The sequence below is a fragment of the Pteropus vampyrus genome, unplaced genomic scaffold (assembly GCF_000151845.1).
Source record: "Pteropus vampyrus isolate Shadow unplaced genomic scaffold, Pvam_2.0 Scaffold82, whole genome shotgun sequence".
In the NCBI taxonomy this organism is placed as follows: Eukaryota; Metazoa; Chordata; class Mammalia; order Chiroptera; family Pteropodidae; genus Pteropus; species Pteropus vampyrus.
In genome coordinates, this window is record NW_011888863.1 from 7,136,542 (window position 1) to 7,161,988 (window position 25,447).

At 35.1% G+C, this 25,447-nt stretch overlaps 1 protein-coding gene and 1 non-coding gene across 2 annotated transcripts in view; both read right to left on the minus strand.

Annotated features, from left to right (window-relative positions):
* SYT10 (synaptotagmin 10) overlaps positions 1-18,541 on the minus strand; it is a 54,745-nt gene extending 36,204 nt beyond the window's left edge. The window contains exons 1-2 of the mRNA XM_011363151.1: positions 18,093-18,541; positions 1,897-2,254 (exon numbers count right to left, since the gene is read on the minus strand). Of these exons, the coding sequence (XP_011361453.1) occupies positions 1,897-2,254; positions 18,093-18,243 (509 nt within the window). The 5' untranslated portion in view covers positions 18,244-18,541. The remainder of the gene's footprint in view (positions 1-1,896; positions 2,255-18,092) is intronic.
* Positions 18,542-20,396: 1,855 nt separating this feature from the next.
* On the minus strand, positions 20,397-20,529 carry LOC111741852. Its single transcript, XR_002781112.1, has one exon. It is a non-coding gene; the product is annotated as a small nucleolar RNA SNORA42/SNORA80 family (small nucleolar RNA).
* Positions 20,530-25,447: the final 4,918 nt, after the last annotated feature.

Genomic DNA, 25,447 nt, shown 5'->3' on the forward strand with positions numbered 1-25,447 from the left:
CTGATTTATTCAATTAATTACTGAGAAATCCAGGGCTTGATTGAATGATATGTCTTCATTCCTACTATAGATTATTTCTAGGAACCAAGTCTGCATCCAAGATCAAGTCTTCACACACGTGTTCACAGTATGTATTCTTTCATTCTCCCCTAGCTAGGGATAATCAGATAAGATGCCTCCTTACATTCATTGGTAATGTTTTAGAGACAGAATTTTGTTTTTCTGTAATTTCCAAAAAAACATTTCGATAGAGAAAGTGAAGTTATTTTCATAGCTTACCTTAATTTATCTTCATTAATTGAGTGTCCTTATATAGGGTTTACTTATCAACTAAAAGAGTTGAAAAATACTGAATGCCAACAAGCTGATATATATTCATAGCTGTTGATATTTAAAAAAATATTTTGTAGATTAAGTGAACATTTTTACCCTGAAATTTGAGTGTCTTAAAATGTTAGATATATTAGGCCACAGTTTGCAGCAATGATACCGGTGATAATCAGGTAAGTTCATGAGATCATTTTAAAGTAGTTTTCCTATAAATATTTTAAAAAGTGGCATGTGGAATAATTATTTTGCTATTAAATATCCATAATAAATAAATTTAAATTAATATATATTGGGTCATATTACAATCAAAAATATAAAAGTTTAAAAAATGACACTAAATGTCACTGCTTAAGAAAATTTATCAAAAATAATAACTAAATATGAGGCATACTTGGATTATAAAACTTAAATAGTACAGAAAAGTATAATATGAAAAAGATAGACCATGCATCGAACTTATCCTAAAGTTCCTTATCCACAAAATAATAATTATTCTTATTCATACCTTTGAAATTATTTCAGGAAGAAGATTTATTTATGGATACAATCATCTTTTTATTTCATAAAAGATATATTAAATATTCTTTCAATCCTTGCACAGTTTTTCAATTTGATAGATTTCTAAACCCACAAAAGTATGACATGTCAGAAAGCATGGATGAACCTTCGATTTAGAGAGGTAGAAAGGTAAGGTTAGGGAGTCAATTTGTTAGCAACCTACCTCCCAATATCATTGATTTTACTCTGCCTTAGGGTAAAATTAGTTGCTACTTCTGGGAACTAAAAAAAACTGCCACTATCATGTTGTTGTTCATTTTAAGTATTGAATACCATACTTGGCAGAAAAAAATGACTCTTCATGAGAATCTCTTTTTTCTTTACAGTTAACACAATTTGAAACAGATTATAGCATATTATTTTCATTCAAGCAAACTTCTGCTGATTTTTTCATGCTGAGTTAAAATGTATCTTCTTAAGGAGGTCTCCCTCTTCCTTCCTTCCATGTCTACTCCTTGGTATGCTCATGGTGTTCACTAGGGCTCTTGTGGAACTTACCATACCCTGCATAGTATGCATTTGGTCTATGTCAGTTCAAAGAAGCAATTTTCCAGCAGTTCCACGTTTATGGTGTTGGTGCTAAACAAATGTAGGCTAAACATCGATCTCTGTTCTTAGGTTTTGATTGTGAATTTCTAGATGATTTCATATGTCCCTTTTCTTGATATTTATTGATTGAATTAAACTAAATTGAAAGAGTATAAGCAGCAGCTATCAACCAATGATATTTTAAGGGAAAAAGTCAATAAATAATAACATGTCCTACCCATTCTCTCTTTATTCAATTATGTTCCCTATATCTTTCTCATTTCTCCTGTTTGTCTTTTCTCCTTTCCCAACTCAGTTTTTTCTCTTATGAAATTACACCACACACACACACACACACACACACACACACACACACACAGACAACACAACACACACACACACACACACACACACACACACACACACAGAGCTCTGAGCGCGAGAGCGAGAGCGGGTTTTATACCTTTGATCTTTCCTTACCGGGATGATGACGTCGGCTCAGTAGTTTGTCTTTGCACACGTGCATGTTTAATTAAATGTTCTTTTAAAGCAGTTTGAACTTCTGCTGGGATATCAGGGGAAGTGTGGCTGATTTTTATTGCAGGCTCAATAGCTTTTAGTATTGGCTTTCCATTTTCTTTAACCTCTTTTTTCTCTTCGGACTCAAAAACTTCGGTAGGAGCATTTGAAGTGCTCTGCGGAAGAGTACTGACGTTGGAAGTCACGGGTTTGCTCTTCCAGCAAGGCCAGCACAATTTCCAGAAGACAAAAAGTGAGACAACCAACAAAGCCAGGCCACAAAAGCTGACAACGACTGCTAACAAGCTTACTGAAATATCTGGAAAAAATCACAATGTGAATAAATATTAATGCCTTGATAGTACATATAAAACAGTAGAAATGGTGAGATAATTTTACATTATAATTATTAATCATAGCTTCCTCATTTAGAGTTTCAAAAATTTAATTTTAAGTTATCTTTGTGGGGAAGAACAATTAGTAATTACGTTGGGAAATTCTCAAAGAAGATATTTGAAAAATCCTATCCCAAGAAGAGTTTCCAGTTGTATACATGAATATATCATTTATTTCCATGGGTCCAAGAGTTTGCAAAGTGAAGGTTGGCAACTTGCAACTTGAAGTCACGAAGGTTAAGAAACTCAGAAACTGCATATACAGAAAAGGTTTCTGTTTGCTTCATCTTTGATCTAAAGATACAATCTTCTCTCTCTCTCAGCAGAGAATAATGTTAAATATTTGTATAAACCACTTTGTATAGTCTAAATGAGAATAACATATTACTAATAGAGAATGTGTGCGTTATTAGCTGTATTTTCCAACTCCATAGTTTGATGGTCTTTCATGCTCTTAATTTCCAAAGGCCAAAATTAGTTAATGATTTCTTATCTAAGTTTCTCTAAAACATTCTTATTTCAAAATAATTACAAAATTAATATATACTCATTATGTAAAATGATTCAAAGGAACATAGTACAAACAGTTAATAAGATTGAGTAAATAAATAATGGGAAAGAAGAGACAAATCTCTCATGCAAAAGAATTCCAAACAATTTATGTAGATACTTTGCTCTCAAGGAGGTGAGGCACAGGTCCCTACTCTTTAAGTGTGAGCTACACAGAGTAATTTTCTTCCAAAGAATAAAGTCTGAGAAAGGGTGAAAAAGGGATAACTCCACAGTAGAGAAAACTTCTCCAGGGGATTATAGTGAACATTGACAGTGATGAATCACATTGATAGTATACACTATTGATATGATGTGATGAAAATGATACTTTACCTCCCCAAACCCATAACCAGAGTCTAATTATTAGAAAAATATAAGAGAAATTTCAGTAGAAGAGCATTCTACAAAATACCTGATCAGTATTCTTCAAAACTGTCAAGGCCATCAAAAATGAAACAAAATAAATAAAATCTGAGAAACTGTCACAGCCAACAAGAGACTAAAAAGATATGACAACTAAATGCAATGTGGTATCCTAGACAGAATCTTGGAATAGAAAAGGATATTAGGTAAAAACTAAGGAACTCTTAATAAAGTATAGACTTCAGTTAACGATATATCAATACTGATTCATTAATTTTAACAAATGTGTCATACTAATATAAAATGTTAACAATAGGAGACACAGGGTGTAGGAAATATGGAACTTTGTACTATCTTGCCAATTCTCTGTACATCTAAAACTGTTCTAAAAGTAAACTTTTTTTTTTTAAGTTAATATCCTTTACCTGCTTCTATTTTCACATTTCTAAGATAGCCAATGTTAGCAATTTGGTGTGTTAACACTCTTAAAGTTTTGAAGACCAAATAGATTTCCTATGAAAGGAAAGTTTTCTAGATTTAGAAAACTTTGTAATTTCTTCTACAACTTTATTTAGCTTCAACATTAAATATGAATCCAATTTCTTTTGTTTATTTCAAATAAAAATGTTAGGAATATGTTATAGGCTGAATTCCTTTACACCCTCCGAATTCATACATTGGGGTCTTATCCCTCCATACCTTAGAATGTAACTGTATTTGGAGATAGGGCCTTTAAGTGAGTAAGTAAGGCAAAATGAGGTCATATGGATGGACCCTAATTCAATGTGACTGGTGTCCTTATAATAAGAGGAGACTAGGACAAAGACATTCAGAGGGAAGACCAGGTAAAAACACAGGGAGAAGGTGGCCACCTACAAGTCTAGGGGAAAGACCTCAGAAGAAATCAACGTTCTTGACAACTTGATCACAGCCTTGTAGCTTCCACAATTCTGAGGAAATAAGTTACTGTCATTTCAGCCACTCAGTCCGTGGAACTTTGTAATAGCAGTCCTATCAAACTAATACAGAATAAACCTAATTTCCTTTAACCACTACTGTAAATCCGGGAGGGCCCTCCCCTCTCCAGAAGTAACCACAGATTCTAGTTGGGTGTGTATCTGGCTAGTTCGAGGACTACTAAACAAAAATATCTCTTAAAATAACATAAAAATATAGAATTATTTAATGCACTTTTTTTAAAACTTAAATGGGCTACTGCATGATTATTTCTTCAATTTATTTTTTTTTATTCAGCAATACCTGAGGTCTAACTTCATGTCACATACCATTCCATAATACTTCATCATGATGGATATTTAGATTATGCCCAATGTTTTGCTACTACAATAGAGCTACAATGAGTATCCTTGCACCCTTCTCTGTGCATATTTGTGAATGTTTCTCTAAGGTAAATATCTAAAAACAGAACTGCAGGGTCATAGGTTATGTACACATTTAATTTTACCAGATATTTCCAAAATGTACCCTAGAATGGCTGTAACAAAAACATCATATGAGTTCATTAGTTCTTACAATCTCAGAGAAATATTGTTGTACTTTAATTTTCATTGATCTGATGGGGAAATGATACCTCGTTTTAATTTACATTTTCCTGACTGGTAAAATAAAATGGTTTTGTTTAAACTCCCATTTGTAGCTAATGGAAATCCATTCGGAAATTGAAATAATTCCATGTTTTTATTGCTACTAAATTATAAGGATAAAAATTAATTTGACATGCTGTGATACAGAGACATTAATATTCTCTTTCACTTGCCAGTTGCTTACTAAAAAGAAACATTGAACATATTTCCCATTTATATGGTGGTTTACTTTATTTTTAATTTTTATTTTTCATTGGCACCATAACTTGAGAAAAAGGGAAAAGTACAAAATTAATGTGTTTCCTGATATTAGCTATGGTTTTAAAATGGAGGAATAAAGACAATTATGGTTTCAGAAACTTCATGTATTTTCAGCTCCATTTACATTACATTTTTCTGAATATTTTGACTCAATTTCTTCAACAGTGTAACTTCTACCTAGTTGGAGCCCAAAGCCAAGATATAATGAAACTGCAGGACAATGTGGGGTAGGGGAAAAAGGAGAAGTAGTTTTCAGTCTATAACTGAAAACACCTCCTTTCTCATTAATGAGGGTTGAGTATTAGAAAATTTTATATTCCACCCACAAAAGTTTTATGAAATTTTTTTATGCCACTATAGTGATGAGGTTTGGCATTCATAAGGTTGTTTTCATCTTAGGACAAAGCTCTGTAGATATCTCTGACCCTAGTTCCATCGTCCCTTCTGCTGATAATTTTCTTTCTAAAATTGATATCTGGTTCTATTTTTGGGGGGACTATAAAATATTTCACCCAAACACAGTCAGTTTTGAAAATGAAAGTTTGTCTCATCAATGCCAGGGTAGCAGGTGGAAAACAAGTCAAGTCCTGGCAACTGATATATATAGTCACCATAGCTCTCTTAGCTTAACATCCTTCCAGGTCACCCCTTAGCCGCCTGGGGCAAATCCAAACTTTGCATGGTATTTCATAACATTTTTGTGATTTGACCCCTGGCTATTGATCCAGCTTCATTCTTCTGCTACTCTCTTACCTATATTCTTTATTCTGACCTCACCAATACTCTCATGATTTTGTTTGGGCTGTTTCATGTAGTGACAGTGCATTTTCTTCTTCTATTTGGCTGCCTAGAAAATTTGTATTCATCCTTCAAAAATCAGATACAATAGTACCTCCTCCCTGAAGCTCTCTCTGCCTCTTCTATTCTTCTGGGCTTTTAAAGCACACCCACAACTGTAACACTAGTATTATAATAATCAATTGGTCTATAATCCTGTATCCTACACTTTTGGGACATGATGTGTTTCAAAAACTATTATTATTTTCTTTTGGCTATTAGAAAGATAATATGGCACACATTATCTGGGATAACATTCAGTAACCAAACACATTAATATATCTATAATGAAATGTATGAATTATTTACACAACATGGGATCATCAAAGACTGTAAGTAGCTAAATGCCAATTCAGGTAAAGTGTTAATGCCAAATTATCATAATTTAAAAAATAATGTTGAGTTTTCAGGTTTTGAGGTTTCATAATTGCTGATAAGGAAATATGGATCTGTATTTATTTTGCTTCTTCACATGTTCACATCCTATTAATTCATTCACTCTGTGATCCTTCAAAGCAAAAAACAAATTAATTCACCTTTTTATTTTTAGTGTCAAGTATATACAATATAGTCAAAAATTGTTTATGGAGCTATTGAATACATATTTTGGGACTTATCTCAAAAGGCACTCAAATGTCTGTGGATTTCAAGGTGGATGGATGACTAAAAGTTGACTGATTTGGAGGGAATATACAGAAATGCTCTTACTAAGAAGATAATTTAACATAGCTTGTGCTGTGGAACAATATAGACCTGGATTCAAACGTCAACACCACTGTGTGACTTTGGGAATACCGGTTAGGTTTTAAGAGCCTCAGTAAAAGAGAGATATTTATATTTATTTCATAGAAATGTTGTTAAGTTTAGATAAGAAAATATAAAGTATTTAGCATTATAATTTGCACAAGAAGTGCAACAATTAGACTTGCTCATACAGTCACAGGCCTGGCTGGACAACCTCAACAGATATTCTCCATGAGAACTCAGTCCTGTAAAATTACCACATGGAGGAGCAGAGTATTTGTTTCCTGAGGATATGGAGCTTCAAAGAAAGGGAAAACAGGTATGTCACTTCTTAGGGATGGGAGTGGGGCAAGATTCCATGATTATTCCTATCTTGTAGATCCTTCCATTTAGAAACATAAAACAAGGGGAAAGGTATTTCCTTTCAATAGCAACAAGTGAAAGAAGATGATAGGTTAATTAAAATTTTATCCTAAAAAATAAAACAAATTATAAAACGAGCTTCTTATATTTTATATATTTCTTATATTTTATATATTTTAGATATTTTAATATCTAAAAATTAAAACTATTGAAAAACAAAATCAACTAATACTTAGATCTTTATGATAACTTTTTTTCAGTCAAATTTGTGTAGCAAAATAAAAAAGAATCTAACTATCAAAATATTAAAGGAGGATCTGGGAGAATTTATAAAGTCATCAAAATGTATTAAATGATTCTTTTATGACTTTGATTCAATTCAACATTTTTAACCATGACAGGAAGAATGTTCTGAGTTTGGACTTAGTTCAAAGAAAGATAAGTAGCCCCAGAAACATGTTTAAGTCAGTTATTGCAATGATCAAATACACATTTCAGAAATAACACTCTGGCTAGAGAGACGATATGAGTAGAAGCCGGACTAGAAGAGGAAAAACTAGTTAACAGATTGCAAGTCATCCACATGAGAAATTATAGTTGCTCCAAACGAGGATTTCTGAAATGGGAAAAATGAGCAAATTCAGGAGATACTCGGGAAGTCAAAGCTGAAGTAAAGGAGTGTGAAGACTGAAGGACAGAAATGTGAGACACTGGGAGACAAAGAGTATGATGAAGTAAGGAAGATCATGACTCCGATTTTGGCTGTACTGAGTTGGAAGTACTTGTGGTCATGTACATAGACATTTTGAGTAAACTGTTGGTCATGCATGACTGCAACTCAAGGTAAAATGGAAGAACTTCCTTAAATAGTGGAATCTGAATCCATGACAGAGAAGATAAAAGCTCCTCCATGGAATTCTGAATACACCAATATTTAAAGAACTATAACTTTAAGGAACAAAGGGCCTAAATGCATAAAACACTGAGAAAGAGTAGAAGGAGAAGAGTTTTTAAAAAGTCAGGTCAATGTGTTTTCACAGAAATTTGGAGAAAATATATTTTAAAAAGTGGTCACCAGTGTAAAAGTAAAAATAAGTTCAATTAAAATGAGAGTTGACAAGTAACCATTAACAAGTAGATCTTTAATGAATTTCATGAGACTCGTGAAACAGAGGTTGTGTTAACTATGTGGTTTAATTAAAAAATGAGGGTGAGGAAGTGAATTCTATGAGAGTAGATAATTCCTTCAGGAAACTGGGTTTAGAAAAGGAAGAGAGCAAGAACAATAACTAGAGTAGCACATGGAATTGATAAAACTGTTTTTATTAAGATGTGTAATACTTAAGTATGTTTTCAAACTCACAGAAAGAAATGATTACACAAGAGACAGAAAGTTAAGCAAAGTCAGTAATTAATAATGAAGTCCCATAAAAGGTGACAATGGATGAACAAAGTGAAAGAATTGGATCACTTCTTTTTTAAGAAAAAGAGGGTGGTTCTGGAATCAGGTAAGTTTATAAGTCTGGGTAGAAAGTCAAGTAAATTCTTGTTTACGAGTAGTGTTTTCTATTCAAAGTAAGAGTTAGGGTCAACTGCCAGTTATTTTAGGATATTTGAGAATAGTTTGGAATATTTAAGTAGAGTGGGGAAAGTTTGAAGTAGGAACTGTGGAGAACAGACAATTGAATTGGAAAACATAGGATATCTGGTCAGAATTGAGAGTTCTTTTGAAATTCTGTGCTAATAGAGTGATACTAGTCTGCCTGGTTTTAAAATCACCTAATTATTCAGTTGCTTTGGAGTAGGGATTGAGAGACAGATGGATTTGTCCATCAATGAGGTACCTCTCTCCTTAGGAAAATGTGATAAACTTCAATGGAGAAAGTGATTGCAATGATGAAGGATGGATCATAAGTACGATGCCGTGTTTACTGACAAGAAATTCACAGAGAAGTAGAAAAGTGAATGTTTTGGAATTTCTACATGAGAAAGATGAAAGCATAGGAACTTTTGGTTGGGATTTGAGATATCTCAATTTATAATTCTAAGGTAGCATTGTTTAGCATAATAAATGTCTGGGCATGATCATAAAAGAAAAGAGGTATGGTAGAGAAGAGATCACTGAAGGAAAGGAGCCAGAGTGATAAATATGAATGGCTTGCCTTTTCCACATGGACTTTGAAGTTACCTATTGCAATAGGCAACCTTGATGAATAGGTTCTCTCTAGCTCAAATTTTCAATGTCTTCGGATAATAAAAAAGAGTCTATTATATAACCTTTATCCTATTATATCTTGATAAGACTAAGAGTTAATGAAATTTACAGAAATTAGATTAGGCTCCAAGACAATCAGGTTTAAAATTGCTCAGACTCTGGTTTGATTACATACACATGCATAACCATTGCTCTACCACTATCTATCTATCTGTCTGACTGTGTATCTCCGACTCATTTTTTCTATAAAGGTCTTACTCTTTTATTGTTTCTTAATATCTCAAAATAAAGTGACAGTTCTGCAAAACAAAGACCACTTTTATAAAAAAAAAAAAAAATCAGAGTAAGCCAAAAACCTGCCAATTCCTCAGAAACTTTTAGTAAAGCAGAACTTTGCTAAAGGTTGTATAACCAGATCATAACATTTGTATGGTCCTATTCACTGTGGCTTGTGAAAACTGTTAGGTCTAATTACATACTACCCATGAAAATGGCTCTTATCTCACAGAATAGCATAGACCAATTGGCATGCTCTCTGTTCTCAAGTAACACTTCCTTAGCTGATACTCTCATCGGTGTCTATCTGTATCATATTTTTTCATTTTAAAATTCTAGTTGTTTAATTTTCAAAATGTATAAAAGTGTGATTTCTTATAATTAATCATAAATTATAATTTAGTTCATAGATATTCCAAGCCTTTTGTTTCTTCAGTGTTCCCCATTGTTGCCTGAACACAGACTATGAATATGGCATTATTCTGTGGAGAAAGAATGGAATAAAACTTCAATGAGGAACTTGTATTAAAAAAAACTGAGGCAAGCTGCCTCTAGGATAAAAATTTGGAATTATCTTTGAAGTCGACTTATTTATACTATTCATATGGTATTACAATTATAATAGGGCTAATTTCTGATTTCTATAACAAGGGGCCAAATTAATAGTGCCTTAAACAAGATAGAAGTTTTTTCTCTCATGTAACTGTCCCAGCACAAGCAGGCCAGGGCAGATTCATTAGCTTTAAGGTGTCTGGAATCCTGATTTCTTCTATATTTTTGTTTTGCTATTTAAAGAGTTCTGTTTTCTCCTTAAAGTCCAAGATGGCAAGCTACCACGTCCACATTCCGGGCAGCTGGATGGAGGAGGAATATCAAGGGAGAAGGGAAGGTGAGGGAATGTCCTTTCATTTTAAGGGCACAACCTAGGAGTAGTGGGCATCACCACTGCAGACATTCCGACAGACAGAACTTAGTCCTATGGCTGGTGCGGCTGAGAACAGTTGTCCTTTTTAAGTTTCTTAAATTTTTTTTTTTTTTTTTTACTTCTGCCATATACTGCTTTTAAAAAAAAGGATTCTATTACTGTGAAATAGAAGAAGAAAGTGAATACTGGGAAATAACTAGCAGTCTCTTCCTCATCTACAAATCCAGTACATGACCTTTCAATGGCTTGTTATAATCACTAATAGCCAGGGAGTAATGGTGTCATAGTTTTCTCTTTGTATGCACTAAAGGAAAAGCATCATCATTGAAAGTCATAGTATAAGTCTCAGTGACTTGGAAGGAAATACTGGAGAAAACAGTGATGCACACCCAATCAAACTTTTGCTGGGCTGGGAGGGAAAAGAAAGTGTCAGATGAGTTTGGCAACAGTGCCCACATTCCTCATAACTGTATAGCGAGCTTTAGAGCACAACATCAATGGCCTTTATATTTTTAATGAATTCTTTTAAGGAACAAAAGTGCATCATGAACATTATTGACAGCACTCTTAATGGCATAGAGTCCAATAATAGGTGAAATAACAAAGGCATCACCAATTCTGAATCAAAAAGCTGTTCAGAAGACTCAGAACTTTAATTTTAAAGTTACTTTAACCAATTTATTTTGTTTACCTTTTTTGTTTGTATAAGAGCGATATATGACATGATTTTAAAAATCTATGTCTAATTAAGTTTTAACGGAGGTATTTTCATAAGTATAAAATAAAAATTCCTTACTATCGAAAGCATCAAGTCTTTAATTAGCAACATTCTTTGTTCTTTCTTGGTACTATGTAAGATACTGGTGCATCTTATAATCGATAGCATCTTAGATTCAATCAAATATGCTTTCAAATATGGTACTCGATATGATATTCACATATCCGAACTTATTTTAAAAATCTTTACATATGTTCATTATTGAGTAAATGATTTATAATCTGTGATTGTATATTAATTCTACATCTAAATCAACTTGAACAACTATGCATAGCATTTAATTAATGGCACCAATACATTTTAATATCTGGAACAGTGGCTTTCACATAGTAAGTGCTCAATAAACATGTGTTGAATAAAAGCATAATGCTAATACCACATCTGATACATTAATTCAAACTAAAACATATCAGAAATGATAATAAGCTTTTTAATATTGTTTTGTCCACTATGACTACTGAAACAGAACTAAGGAAATAATGAGGACTGAAGAGAAAACAGGAGTCTTTGGTTAAAATAATTCTGCCATATGGACAAATTGACTTCTACAAGATTTTAAAAATTAACTGTAATGTTTTCTATTCGATAATGGAACATTAGACAGTAGATCATAACCTACCTCAGGATCTACCTGAATGGGGAAAAAAAGTTATTAATACTAGTTCTTCCACCTCCTCTCCCCGACTCCTCCACCTCAAAGACCCCAGGATGATTCTACCCTTCTAGTTATGAGGCCATTGCAGCAAATTCTGTAAAGATACATACATCAGAGGGAGCACCTCGTCAATTATATGAATGTATAACACTATGCTGTACGTCTGAAACTAATATTGAATATTAACCGTAACTGAAAAATTTTAAAAATTAAAATAAAAAAGGGTCTATATATTATATGTATATTACATATATGTTATATTGTATTTTCTTATAGTCTACATAGGCTATGTTAATGTCAGCTCTTACAGTATCAGTGGCTACTTAAGATATTTACTGTTATGAAGAAAAAACTATCATGTTAGATAATAACAAGAAACCATGTCTTCAGCCAGGGATTTATTTCTAAACACTGTCACCAACAAAGGAACTTGATATTGTACAAATTAGAAACAAGCAAAATAATTTATTGACCTTTAATAGCAACATTCCCTATCAGGAGGTCTAATTTTATTTGACACATTCATGCTAATTATACTTCGGAATCTTTGAGCAGATGAGTCTCAGCTCTTTTAAGCTGTAATATTTTGCCTCCAATGCTCTTAGTACTGAATTTTAATAATAACACGAACTGTTAATTACTTAACTTAGCCAAAATATGGTAGGAAAATAAAACAAATGAGATTTTAATGTATTGTTTTTCTAATTAAAAATGAATAAAAACAATTTAACTGGTAATCTAATATGTGATTTCATCACAGGATTTTTCATGAACATATAAAGGAGCTTTATGTATAATTTTATGAGTTCAAAATTGTTCCTTTAAAACACACTAAAATCTTTAACAAGATTCGGGTATTGAAATAAATCAATTATAGTTGGCCAAGAATATAAGTAAAGATTTAGTTGTGTACACTTAAGTGCATATGCATGCATATACTCAAATGAGAAAAATAAGGACATTGTGTCTTACATTTGGATGACAGCAAATCTGCTGAAAAGAAAGTTTGGGATTTGGGTCATAATTATACACCGAGAAATTTTATTGATACGTTTTTATACGCCACTAATTATAGTCAATAATATAGAAATAGTTTAGAGCCTATCTTTACAAACATTTGTTCAGGTGCCTTTTAGCACCAAGAATGCTCTTAGGAATAGCAATGTTCCCACTTTTTGTTGAACCTAGAATCTAAGGAGCCCTGGTTTCTTATCCTGGCTCCATCAATAACTAGCTGTGATTTGAAGAGAAGTTGCTAACTTTTCCTACCTTAGTTTTCACAACTGCAAAATGATGATTTCTAGTTTTAACTAGAATAACTAAGAGCAATTTGAATATATATTTTTTTCCAAGCTACTTTCTACTTAAGCAAATTAACAGGCTTTCCTTTTATCACTGTAAATGGATATATTAAGACATTCTCACTTTTCTAGAACTTCAGTAAACTCAGTATATTTGTTATGCCATGCAAATTTAGCCATGGTATTCACTGTTTTTTCATGAGTATGTTGCTCATTATGTTCTAGCTTTTATATGCCTCAAGTGCTCTAATTTTTGACAGTATCATAACTAAATATTTTGATGCTTATCTACATAAGATACTGTATTAGATACTGGAGCTACAAATATATACATTTATTTTTAGAAGGAATTTGGAGATTATTAAACAGCACCGATCATTTTATAAATAAGGAAATTGAGGCCCTTTGAAGATAAATTCATTAATTTAATTATTCACTCTTTCAACAAATATTTATTGAGATTCTATTAGGAACCAGAGATTTTTGTAGGCACTGAGGATAAAACAGTAAACATAGCACTACCTTCAAAGAGCTTACATTCTATTGACTTAATAAACACATCATTAGTAGAATACAATGTAGATCAGAAAGACCACAATTATATTTTCAAATATAGATAATTTTAATTGGCATTGGAAATTCTGCTAAACATTTATGACAATGTTTGTCTTCTGACAGAATTTTGTACAAAAAAAGTTTGTAATGAATGCAGATGTGTCCCAAATAATGACCAATTTTTCCATAAAACAAAATTATAATGATTGAATTTTAAAGAAAATGTGATTAAACGAATAAAATGCATAGCTGTATACTTTGTATATGAAAGCATTCTTATAATAATCAGATTTCAGAGAATCACTGCTCATATAAAGAGGAAATACAGATCTTAATTTGTCACAAGAAAAAAAGAAGATTAAGGCAAAAAAAAGATCCTGGTAATACTGCCAAAATATTGATGTTTCAGAATTTAAAAAATTAGATGCTTGCTGAGACCTGTTTGGCCTTTGAAGGTAGTTGTCTCTTACCCTTTAGAGAAAATGAGACCAAACACAACATGTATTGATGATCTAATAAAACTAGAATTATAGAAGCACTAGAATTATAGAAGCTAGTCATTCTTCAATGGAGTGACAATGTGGAGGAAGGAAAAAATCCTCTCATATATCCTTCTTCAAATGGGTTTATAATTTTGAATTCATTGTGGTTCAGTTACTCTTTTCCAAACCTACAAGTCTCAAGGAAAATTTTCTACCATGTTTCTGACTTGTAATTCTTTATACAATCATTAGAATATGTAAAACTCAATACTACAGTGATATAAAAATTATACGTAAATTGAGTAATCATTGCTTTGTGCCTCTAGAGAAAACCTATGATGTCCCCTCACTCATATTAAGCCCTTATGATAGACTTAAAATGCCTTAATCACAGAGAAAAACTTTTAGAACAACATTAAATGTGTAAAATGCGAGATCAAAAACATTGACAAATTAAATGTTTATTTTAAATATTTAAATTAAGGTTAGGTTTATACAGCTGTGATTGACTGTGAGCTTAAGTGGAGTGGGTTAGCTATGATTTATGAGGTCTGCCTTTCAAACTAAATAGTTTCCTAAAACCTCATAAGCATTTGGATATGAAGCAGCAATTAAAGACTGACTGGAAATGAACCCAAATCTAGTTAAAAAACTATTACGTATATTTAGTCACAATGTACCTAAAAAATAACATTTGAAGCCAATATATTGTTTTGTATTTTTCCTAAGCATTCTAGTATTAAATCACATTGTGTATTAAGATAAACTTAGTGGGTGACATAACTATTTAAGAAGAGGAGGAGAATCAGTGGTAAAAAGACTGTAAAATATGATTTAAAAAATTATACATGATGAACTTTTTAGTGTATTAGTGATATTGACATCAATAATCTCTGTAATAAATTATTTCAAGAGTAAACTGTGTTGGTGGCTTCAGTCTAAGTCTTCACAAGTTTTATTGAAATACGAGATTGGTCAACTTGATTTGTAGATCTTCAATGTCAATATCACTAATGCTGCTTCTGCTTCAGCTGTTATGGTAAAGAGGATGATGAAGCTTGCTCTTTGTAGGCATTTTAAAAACCAGTAGGATATCTTACATATATATGTGATTTATAACTTCTTTAATGTAGAATGACTTTAATTGATATTACCTGAATTTCTCTGCCTCTACCCTTATGTGAAGGAATCTAAAAATAAACACAATCTGGAAGCTTGCAACTGTCACTGCAACCTTAGGTAACTGACACCATCTGGGCAGTGCTGATTAACATTCAAAGTTAATAACCACTGTACCATTCAATGTCACTGTCCTCCTACCAACGATGTGTTTCTCATTAAACAAACAGTGAGTAGAAGTTGATCACCTACTGAAAGTATTATTTTGGGACCAATGGTAAGGGACACAAATGAATAAGTTATAAGAAAATCTACTTTAAAGCATAACATAAAGCTGAGTGACTAATATAATTAAAGATTTGGTAAATAATCTTTGAATCTCATAGATATCTCTTAATATCTGGAGTTCATTTGTTGATTAAAGTATTTTACTTCTGGTGCATAGATTTACAAATGTAAAATGTAATGCAATCTCGTGCATCTTTATATCTTATATAAAACCTAGTAGAGTGTCTTCTCTAGTGATAGCCATTCAATATATATTCATTTTTAAATCAAATACCCCATTTGAATAGTACATATTTTCCCTTAAGGGGAGAAAAATGTATTTATTTTAGACTAATCACCCCCTTTGTTTCCCAAGGGAAAGTTCGAAAAGAATTAGGATGACAACTACTTATAGTGCTTAGGGCAAGCTCAGATCCTTTCTGTAACTCATATAGTATTGTGTTTTAGCTTAAGCTAATAGAGTTGTATACTTAAAAAAAAATTTAGAGGCTAGTACTATTTGGTTTCCAGCCTCCACAAATTTTCATCACCAGCCAATCTGAGACCCAGGAAACCACTACTTGGTGTATGATCACAAAGAGGGGAAGGAGGAGGAAAAATTACTATTTTTCTTCACAGCATCTACTGTTAAATGACAAAAAAAAACAAAACAAAACAGGTCTTTAAATACTCTCATTTCTTCCATTGTACTCCTTCTTGAGTCTTTAGCATTTAAATTACTAAAGACATTTCAGAAGACTTTATCCAATATCACCAGAGGATTTAAAGGTCACACAATGAGTGTTTATCTCATGCTTAGCAACCATACGCATAACGCGCATATTTACCATGTTCATCCAGTTGCTTCTAGTAATAGTTGAGTTTCATACATTCTTAGGAATTTAATACCTACTGAACAAGAAGACTGTTGTGGTTATACATGAGCAAAATGTCTAAGTTTCCAGCACGTGGACAGCACCAATTATGTATCACTCTGCTCCAAGGTCCAAGGAGCAGCATCTCCTCAGGTTTTGCCAAGTGCAGACTGAAGCCTCTCTTGGTTCCTGTTGCCAGGATCAGAGAATTAGAAAATCCCCCAGATATTCTATTTAAATAATGGTATGTAAAAGCTAAACCAAAACTATTCCCACCTCCATTCCCTCTCCCTTTGTTTTTGGTGGTGGTAGTGGATCACTAAATGTGCCCTCCACACCTCCTTTCCAGCAGCACACAGGATTCACTACAGTCGCGCTCCTTCCTGAGCTTAGAAGTCCAGCTCTTACTTGTTGCCCTGGCTACCCTCAACCTACCAAGCCCCGCCAGTAGACTAAAATGATAACAAAGCTAAGGGGAAGAAATAAGACACCACTAAAGGAATGGCAGCCTTCCAGACCAGTGCCGAAAATCACGAAACCAGTGTTTGTTTAATCTCCCAAAGCAACAAGTGACCCTCACGAGGGACTTTGAAACCACGCGGCCCAGAAATCCAGAGTCTATCTCTCCCATGTGAATAACACGACAGGCTGCGCAAACCATGGCGCAGGTCGTTAAAACCTCTGTCCCCAAAACAATGGTTCTCATATGTTCCCTCCCTCCCTCTTCAAAAAAATCTGTCACCTAAAATTTCTTTTCACCTCCATATTTCTCAAGATCGATATCCCCCATCCCACCCCATTTCTTTTCAAGTGTCCTGAAGGGGTAAGAAGATGCCTGTGTTTTGGAGTGTATATGAGAGTGTGTGTGTGGAAAGGATTTCTCCTCTCTTCCTCTTACCCTAAATGTGTTCTGAGCCTTAGCTGTCGCCTAATGGACGATTAATAATCCCTGCTGTTTTACCAACTTTGTCATGAAGCCCTAGAAAATCATATATATTAAAGGGCTTTGGAAACTGTCAAGTGCTCAACAGGTCGCAGCCGCGGGTTACCCCTTCCGGGATCTTTGCTGCCTTTGGAGGCCCCCGCAGCCCCATTTGTAAGGCGGTTCTTTGCGTCCAAGCACAGGCTGTGCCGCCCGGCCCCTTCCCCAAGCCCGCGATCCGTGACCCCCGGGATGGGCCGGGGCAGCCCGAGTCCCGTAGGAGAGCTGACCCGGCGGGTAGCGCTGGGCGAGCGGTACCGGCGCCGCCGCCCGCGCTCGCCGTTCCACTCTGGTAGGGAGACGCGAGGCGTGGGAGAGCGCGGCGAGGGGGCGCGGGAGCCAAGGAGCCAGGGCGCCAGACGCCGCCGGCGGGCAAGGAGCAGACCAGAGAAGTGGAAGGAGCCGGATGGGTGGAGATGAGACAAAACCGGGACAACCAGCGCTCAAAGTCGCCGGCTGATGAGTGGGAAAAGGAGCGAGGTAGGAAGGAGCGGCGTCCCAAAGATGCCCCCAGTGCCGCTCGGGAGGCGCCAGACGCCGAGGCTGGGAGGGGAGCGCGCGGGGTCCTGGCAGGCGCGAGGACGCGAGTGGAGCCCTCCGCGGGTTACCTGTGCTGCCTCCTCCCTGGCTGCCCCTGTCCGGGGGAAAGATGCCGGAGCACTTCTCCCACTCCACCTGGCCCGCGAAGCACAGCTCGGTGACGATGTGCAGCGCCTTCTGGCACAGGCTGCTCACTCCGTCCTCCTTGTGGAAACTCATCGTTTGGCCTATTTTTCTCAGTTAGCCGACTTCTCACCCCTTGCCGTTACCTATAGGCTGACCCCTCTTGCGCCCTAAGCCATATCCCGCCCGCGGCGACTTTGGCTGGAGAGCGCGCAGCTGACAGGCGGCAACTCTTAGGCGTCCCAAGTTGGCTCCATGGCGGGAGCGGAGCGCGCAGAAGAAGGCGGGGAGGCTGAGGCGGGAACCCGCGCGAGCGACGGCGGCGGGGTTTGCGCCAACGCCTGGACGCGCGAGCAAGCGGAGGCAAGCTGCAGAGAGAACCCCGGCATGTAGTGCGAAGGGGAGGGGGGAGACGGGAAAAAGCTAAAGCCCTCGACTCGCAAGAACGTGCCCCCTCCGCCTCTTCCCAGTGCGCTTTTGTTTCTGAAAGGCGCCTGGAGGCGCCGCGTCCAATCGCAACCCCGCGCGGGCCGGGACGACCCGCCGGGGAACGCGCACCCCGCTTCGGCAGTCAGCTGGGGAAGGGGTTGGCATCCTAGGGGGCGCCTCCGCTGGGCTTCTCAGCTGAGGCCGGGGTTACTCATATTGGCGCACAGCGGGACGGAGAAATCTCGGTTTTGTCTGTACTTTTCCCAGACTCAGTCTCCCCAACCCGAAACCCCTTATCTCTTGAACTTCACTACAGATGTGTGCTGTTCTCTGTACTCTATCCGCTTCTACTTTTCCGAAAGTCATTTTAACTGAAGACAAACTGAAAAAGTTCAATTAATTTTTTTTTTAGAAAGTGTAGCTGCATAATCAAACCAGACATCCATACGAAGAAGTAAGACATCCCTGGAAAACATTTTAAAAATGATTTCTAACGATGATGGTTTAGACACAGAATATTTAACCTAAGAAGTCTTTACGCATAAATACTATGGATAGGTAAATTTAAATTTGTTACCTGATTTTAAAAAAAATTGTTTAACCCTCTTAAATCACAAAACAAAATATGTTATTTGTATTAATAGTCAGGATTCTGGCTATTAATCCGTAATTGGTAATTGAGAATGCACAACATGACTCCCTTTATCACTCTTGCAAGTGACTTAAGTATTGAAAAGGCGTGGGTATTAAAGAGGGGGAGGTTAAATTCAAATTCGACACACACAAACCTCTGCTTAGCCTTGAAAAACTTGCTTTCAGGTTTGTAAAATGAGAATTTTTTTTTAATTAAGTTTATTGGGGGTAACATTGGTTAATACAATCAGATAATTTCTAGGTGTACATTATCATTTGACATCTGTATATTCTATTATGTGTTCAGCACCCAAAGCCCAGTTTCTTTCAGCTACCATATATTCAGTCCCCTTTACCCGCTTCGCCCTCCCCCTACCCCGCTATATTTGACCCCCTTTACCCCATCTATCTACCCGCTCCTCCTCTCCACTAGTAACCTCTACTCTATAGTCCTCTGGCAACCACTAGTCTATAGTGTGGTCTATCACCACACACCAAAATTAACTCAAAATGAATTAAGGACCTGAATGTAAGACCTGAAACAATAAAATGCATAGAAGAAAACATAGGAATGAAACTCAAGGACCTTGGACTTAAAGAGGATTTTTAGGAATTTGACCTCAAAGACAAGGGAAGGAAAAGCAAAAATAAATGAATGGGACTACATCAAACTAAAAAGCTTCTGCTCAGCAAAAGAAGCCATCAACAAGGTAAAGACAACCATCCGAATGGGAAAATATATTTGCAAGCAACGCCTCCGATAAGAGCCCCATATCCAAAATATACAAAGAACGTATACTACTCAATAACAACTAAAATAAGGATCTTGAATTCTCCTGTTTTTATAATTCTGTAATGCAAATGGACACAGATCACTAACGGAACTAGAGCTACAAAACAATGTTAATTAACATGTGCCACAGGGTTACAGTAAATGCATTTACGTTGATTTTAAGTTGTTTTCAGGCAAATTTGATCCCATATTATAACCTGAGAATTGATTTAACCTTTTATTAGCTGAAGATTTTTTACTTTTGAAGTGGAATATCCTGAACTTTTTAGCATATTTTTACTAGTGACTAGGTAGTCTTTTTTATTTTATTTTATTTTATTTTATTTTTATTTTATTTTTATTTTACTTTACTATTTTATTTTATTTTATTTATTTTATTTTTTCTTCCTTTTCACACTGTACAAGCCCTTTCAGTACTCACAGCCCACAGGTGAGGGGCTGGGCAATGTTTCGAGGCTCCAGTTACTCTGGCGTAGGTCCACTGAGCAGCCCACAGAGAAGGGCCCGCCAAAATCTCATTACCATGTCCCTAGGTAGTTTTATTTAAACTGCTTGACAGTTTGATAAATTATTTCCTCTGTAAGGACACCATGGTAAAGGCTTACTATAAATATTAGGCATAGCATTCCAGTAGGTAAGCATTCATTAGTTGAATCATTTTGACCTGATTCATAGGACAATTGGTATAACTAGGACTATTTTTATCATGAATTAAGACAAACTAAAATCCGCAGGCTTCGTTTGCTTTTGTTTTTATACATGTCGATTTGGGTGGTATTTAGATCAGATTGACTAAAGAAATAATTTCACTGTCAATTAAAATATATTAAATATCTACTGTATGTTTTAAGTGAAGTAACACACATTAATAAAGCCCTTCACAATTGTCCTTGCCCCTCCAGGCCTCCACAATCCAGACAGACCCACATAAAACAAACTGCAGTGCAATGGTGTGCTTTCATATTTACAAGTATGAACAAACTTGTGTGGGAAGACAAAGCGAGTACTTTATTCTACTTACAGACTCTAATTACTTAAGTGGAGTAATGAGGAAGGTCTGTTTAATGACCTTCTTATGTTTGATTTCAGTGTTAGATATCAAGTGAACACATGCTGAAAATAACTTACCCGGTATTTGTTTATGCTGTTCCTGGCCTGTTGCTACTGCTTCCACAACGAGGAGAGTTAATTTCATATGGATATTCATTTTTATGAATTAATTTATCTGAAATACTTTTGCTTTTATCTAAAATTAATACCATAAAGTTTTGATTTTTTTTTCTTTATTTTTTAGTCTATCTCACAGCTCATTAGTAGGTGAATCAAAGCAGTTTTGGGAAGAGCAGAAACCGCATTCAGGATAATTTTTTTCAATGTTGAGGGATAAAATGACAAGAATTTCAATTCATGATCTTTAAAAATATTTCCAACTATTTCAACTAACAAGAGCCTAATGAATAAACCGTACAATACAGATTTGCATATACTTCCCCACCCGCACCCTGATGGAGGTGCTAAAACTAGTAAAGGAGGGGGAAACAGATTAGACCGACATTTACTCCAGCACCATTTGCTGTGCGAAGTACTATATGAGGCATTGATAGTCAGAAAATACAGGCTTTAAGGGGCTTTGTCACAGCTTCCTTCTGAATGACCTTCTGAATGCATTATGTAGAGGAGGAATTGGTCTGGAGATGAAGAGCCTAAGAGAATTCCTCTGTAAGCAAAACTAGCCTCTTAAGTGGTAATTTGTGTGTATGTGTGTTTTATGTTTTATTTTATTTTAATTAATTAATTGATTAATTATTTTATGGTGACATTGGTTAACGAAATCCAATAAGTTTCAGCTGTATACTTTAACAGTAAGGCATATATATTTACACTGTGTGTTCACCTCCCATAGTTAGATTTTTTTCTGTCACCACATATTTGACCCTCTTTCCCTGTCTACCTCCCCACTACCCCACTCCCTACCCTCTGGTAACCACTAGTCTATAGTCCATGTCCATGAGTCTCTGTTTGTTTGTCCTGTTCATTTGTTGCTTTTGGGTTTATATCCCACATATAAGTAATACCATGCGACTTTCAACTTTTTCTGTCTGGGTTATTTCACTTAGCATGATTATCTCGAGGTCTATCCGTGTCGTCGCAAATGGCAGTATTTCATCTCTTCTTATGGCTGAGTAATATTCCATTGTATATATGTGCCACAGCTTTTCTAAGTGGTAATTTTGAATGCTTAGCACTGTCATTTCCTTGCTTCTTAATCTTCCAATTCTTTCTTTCTCCCTTTCCCATGTCCCTTTCAAAATCTGGAGGAGAGCGAGTTAGGTAGATAAGGATGGGATGGGATGGGAATGGGGGAATCATTCCTGAGACTATAATTTCAATTATTATAAGACTGGAACTAAGACAGGAACTAAAAGGGTGGGTAAATGAGGAAATCTCAGAACAGCTGAGCTCCGTCTGAATGAAGATCAGTGACAAAGGTTAAATTATAACTTAAAAAAGTCCTACCTTCCTTTTCTGTGTTCTACAGCTACCTCACATACATAAGAGCCCAATTCTAACTTCTTGTACGCACTTTGGCCTGCTCCTGTATTTCTTAATTCAGAGAATGGCGTCACAACTCACTTCCAACTGGTGACGATGGTGACTAGACTTCTGGTTTGCACAGATGAGTATTGCTATTGAGAGGTCCAGTTTTGTTCTGACCCCAGACCCTTTTAACCAATCTGATTCATCACTTGGAAGGTTTGGTTTCTTCTCTTTTTCCATGGTGTTCACTTTGTTCATTTGTCCTGACAGATACTCAGTGAACATTTCAGAGACTCAGTTTTGAGTTCTTCAATTTTGAGACATTCTATTGATTTATTCCTTCAAGAATTCTCTGCTTTCTATTTTTCCATGTACGCCTTCTCTGGAACTCATTTATGTTGTATTTTTGACTGCCAGGATTGAATCTTCAATTTTCCTTTCTCTTTTATATCCATCTCTACTACCCTTATTTTTTGCACTCTAATTTTAGGGAGATTTCTTAGACTTTTTCTTCTAAACCTTCTATTAAATCTCTACTATTTCAACTATTGGCTATTATAGTTTTAAGATATCAATACTTTTTGTTTACTGATCTTTTTTGTTTTCTATTTTAAGGATACACAGTCTATGCTTATTTTTCAACCATATTAACAATGTATTTTTAACTTCTTTTCCTTGTTTCTGTCTTGTGTCTTTTTTCTCTGAATAACTTGCTTTTTAATTTTTTTATTTAGTTGCTGTTCTTCATGTTGTAGGATTATCTTAGGTGTCTGCTGATATAAGTGACTAAATATAAATGCTCTCCATTTATATTTAAGAACACTGTAATATGAAGTTGAAGCCCCAAATATACTAGCAAAGCTTATAACCTATGGGCTTAACTGAAGGATGACTCAGGGTTAGGAAGTTTCAACTACTTCACCCGCTTCCATCTTATAAACTTACTGACATTTTTTGGGCTTTTGTCATCTCCTGTCTTCTATTCTTTTTGTTCTCTTGGGTTTATAGCCATTTTATTGCTCTATTTTCATTTCAGTTTCATTTCAGGAAGGACAGGAATACAATCCATCATGCATAACTGTTTAAAAAGTAATTCTGATTGTGTCACTCCCAATGCCTTCCTGTTGCGCTTTAGATATATCGCATACCTTGAATGTGGTCTTTAAAAGCCCCACTCGATTATTACAGCTAATAAATGAGTTCAACAAGTTTGCAGAATATAAGACAGTATTTTAAAAACTGTTACTGTATGCTAACAATGAAAAATCCAAAATGAAATTAAACAAACAGTTCCATGTATAGTAGCAAGAAAAGAATAAAATACTTAAGAATAAAGTTAGTGATAGAAGTGCAAGACTAAAACTTTGAAAACTACGAAACATTGTTATAAGAATTTAAAGACTGTAATAAATGAAAAGTATCCCATGTTCATGAGTCAAAAATTGATCTGTAGATATGTCATCCATATAAAAATCCCAGCTGCTCTTTTTGTGTGTGTGTGTGCAGAAATTGGTGAAACAATCCTAAAATGCATATGGAAATTTAAGGGCCTCAAAATAGCCAAAATAATCTTACAAAAGAGGAAAGTTGAAGGACACACACTTCCCATTTTTAAACTTACTACAAAACTTACTGTACAGTAATTCAGACTGAGTTATTGGTATAAGGATAGACATGTAGATCAGTGGAATAGAATTGAGAGCCCAGAAATAGACCCTTACATTTATGGACAATTGATTTTTAACAGAGGCAGCAACACAGTTAAATGGGGTAAAGAATATTTTTTTTACCGAATGGGGCCGGAATAACTGGTATCCACATACAAATGAATGAAGTTGGACCTTTTTTTCATATCATTAAAATATAACTTCCAATGGATCATAACCCTAAATATAGGAGTTAACATTATAAATGTTAGAAAATGATTTCTGAAATATGACACCAAAAACTCAACCGACAAAAGAAAAAAAAGATAAACTTCATGAAAATTAAAACTTGTGCTCCAAATGAAACCGTTAAGAAAGTGAAAAGACGACCCACATATTTGGAGACAATATTGCAAAACACACATACAATAAGGGATTTTTATCCAGAAAATGTAAAGAACTCTTATAAGTCAATAATAAAAAGACAGATAACCCAATTTAAAAATAGGCAAAGGATTTCAATGGATATTTCTCCAAAGAAGATATATAAATGGCCAAGAAGCATATAAAAAGATGCTCAACATCTTTAGTCATTAGGGAAATGCAAATTAAAATCACAATAACGTGCCACCTCAAATTAAATGAGTTAGTACTGAAAAGAGAAACATAAAATGTGTTGGACAAAATGCAAACTAAATTAAATTTTCATGCATTTCCGGTGATAATAAAAATGGTGTGGTCACTTTGGAAAATAGTTTGGAACTTCCTACTAAGTATCTACTAATTCACTACTCAGTATCTACCTAAGAGAAATTGGAAACATATGTTCATTAAAAAAATTGTATGCTGATGTTCATAGCAGCTTTATTTCTAGAAGCCAATAAGTGGTAACATCTGTCAATTGATGAATGATAAACAAAATGTGATATATACATACAACGGAATATTATTGGCAATAAAAAGAATAAATTATTGATATATGCTACAACATGGATTAACCATGAAAGGATTGTCTTAAATAAAAGAAGCCAGTTACAAAGGAACATATATTGTATGACACCACTTATACAAAATGTCCAAAACACAAATACATAGAGTGTGTATAAAAAAATAGATTAGTGGCTTCTAGGGTCTAATGGAGAGAACTGGGGAATGGAGAGTGGCTGCTAATATTGATGAAGTTTCTTTGTGGAGACTGAAAATATTCCAGAATTATATAGTGGCCGTGTTTGCACAACTCGGTTTTTTATGCTAAAAACCC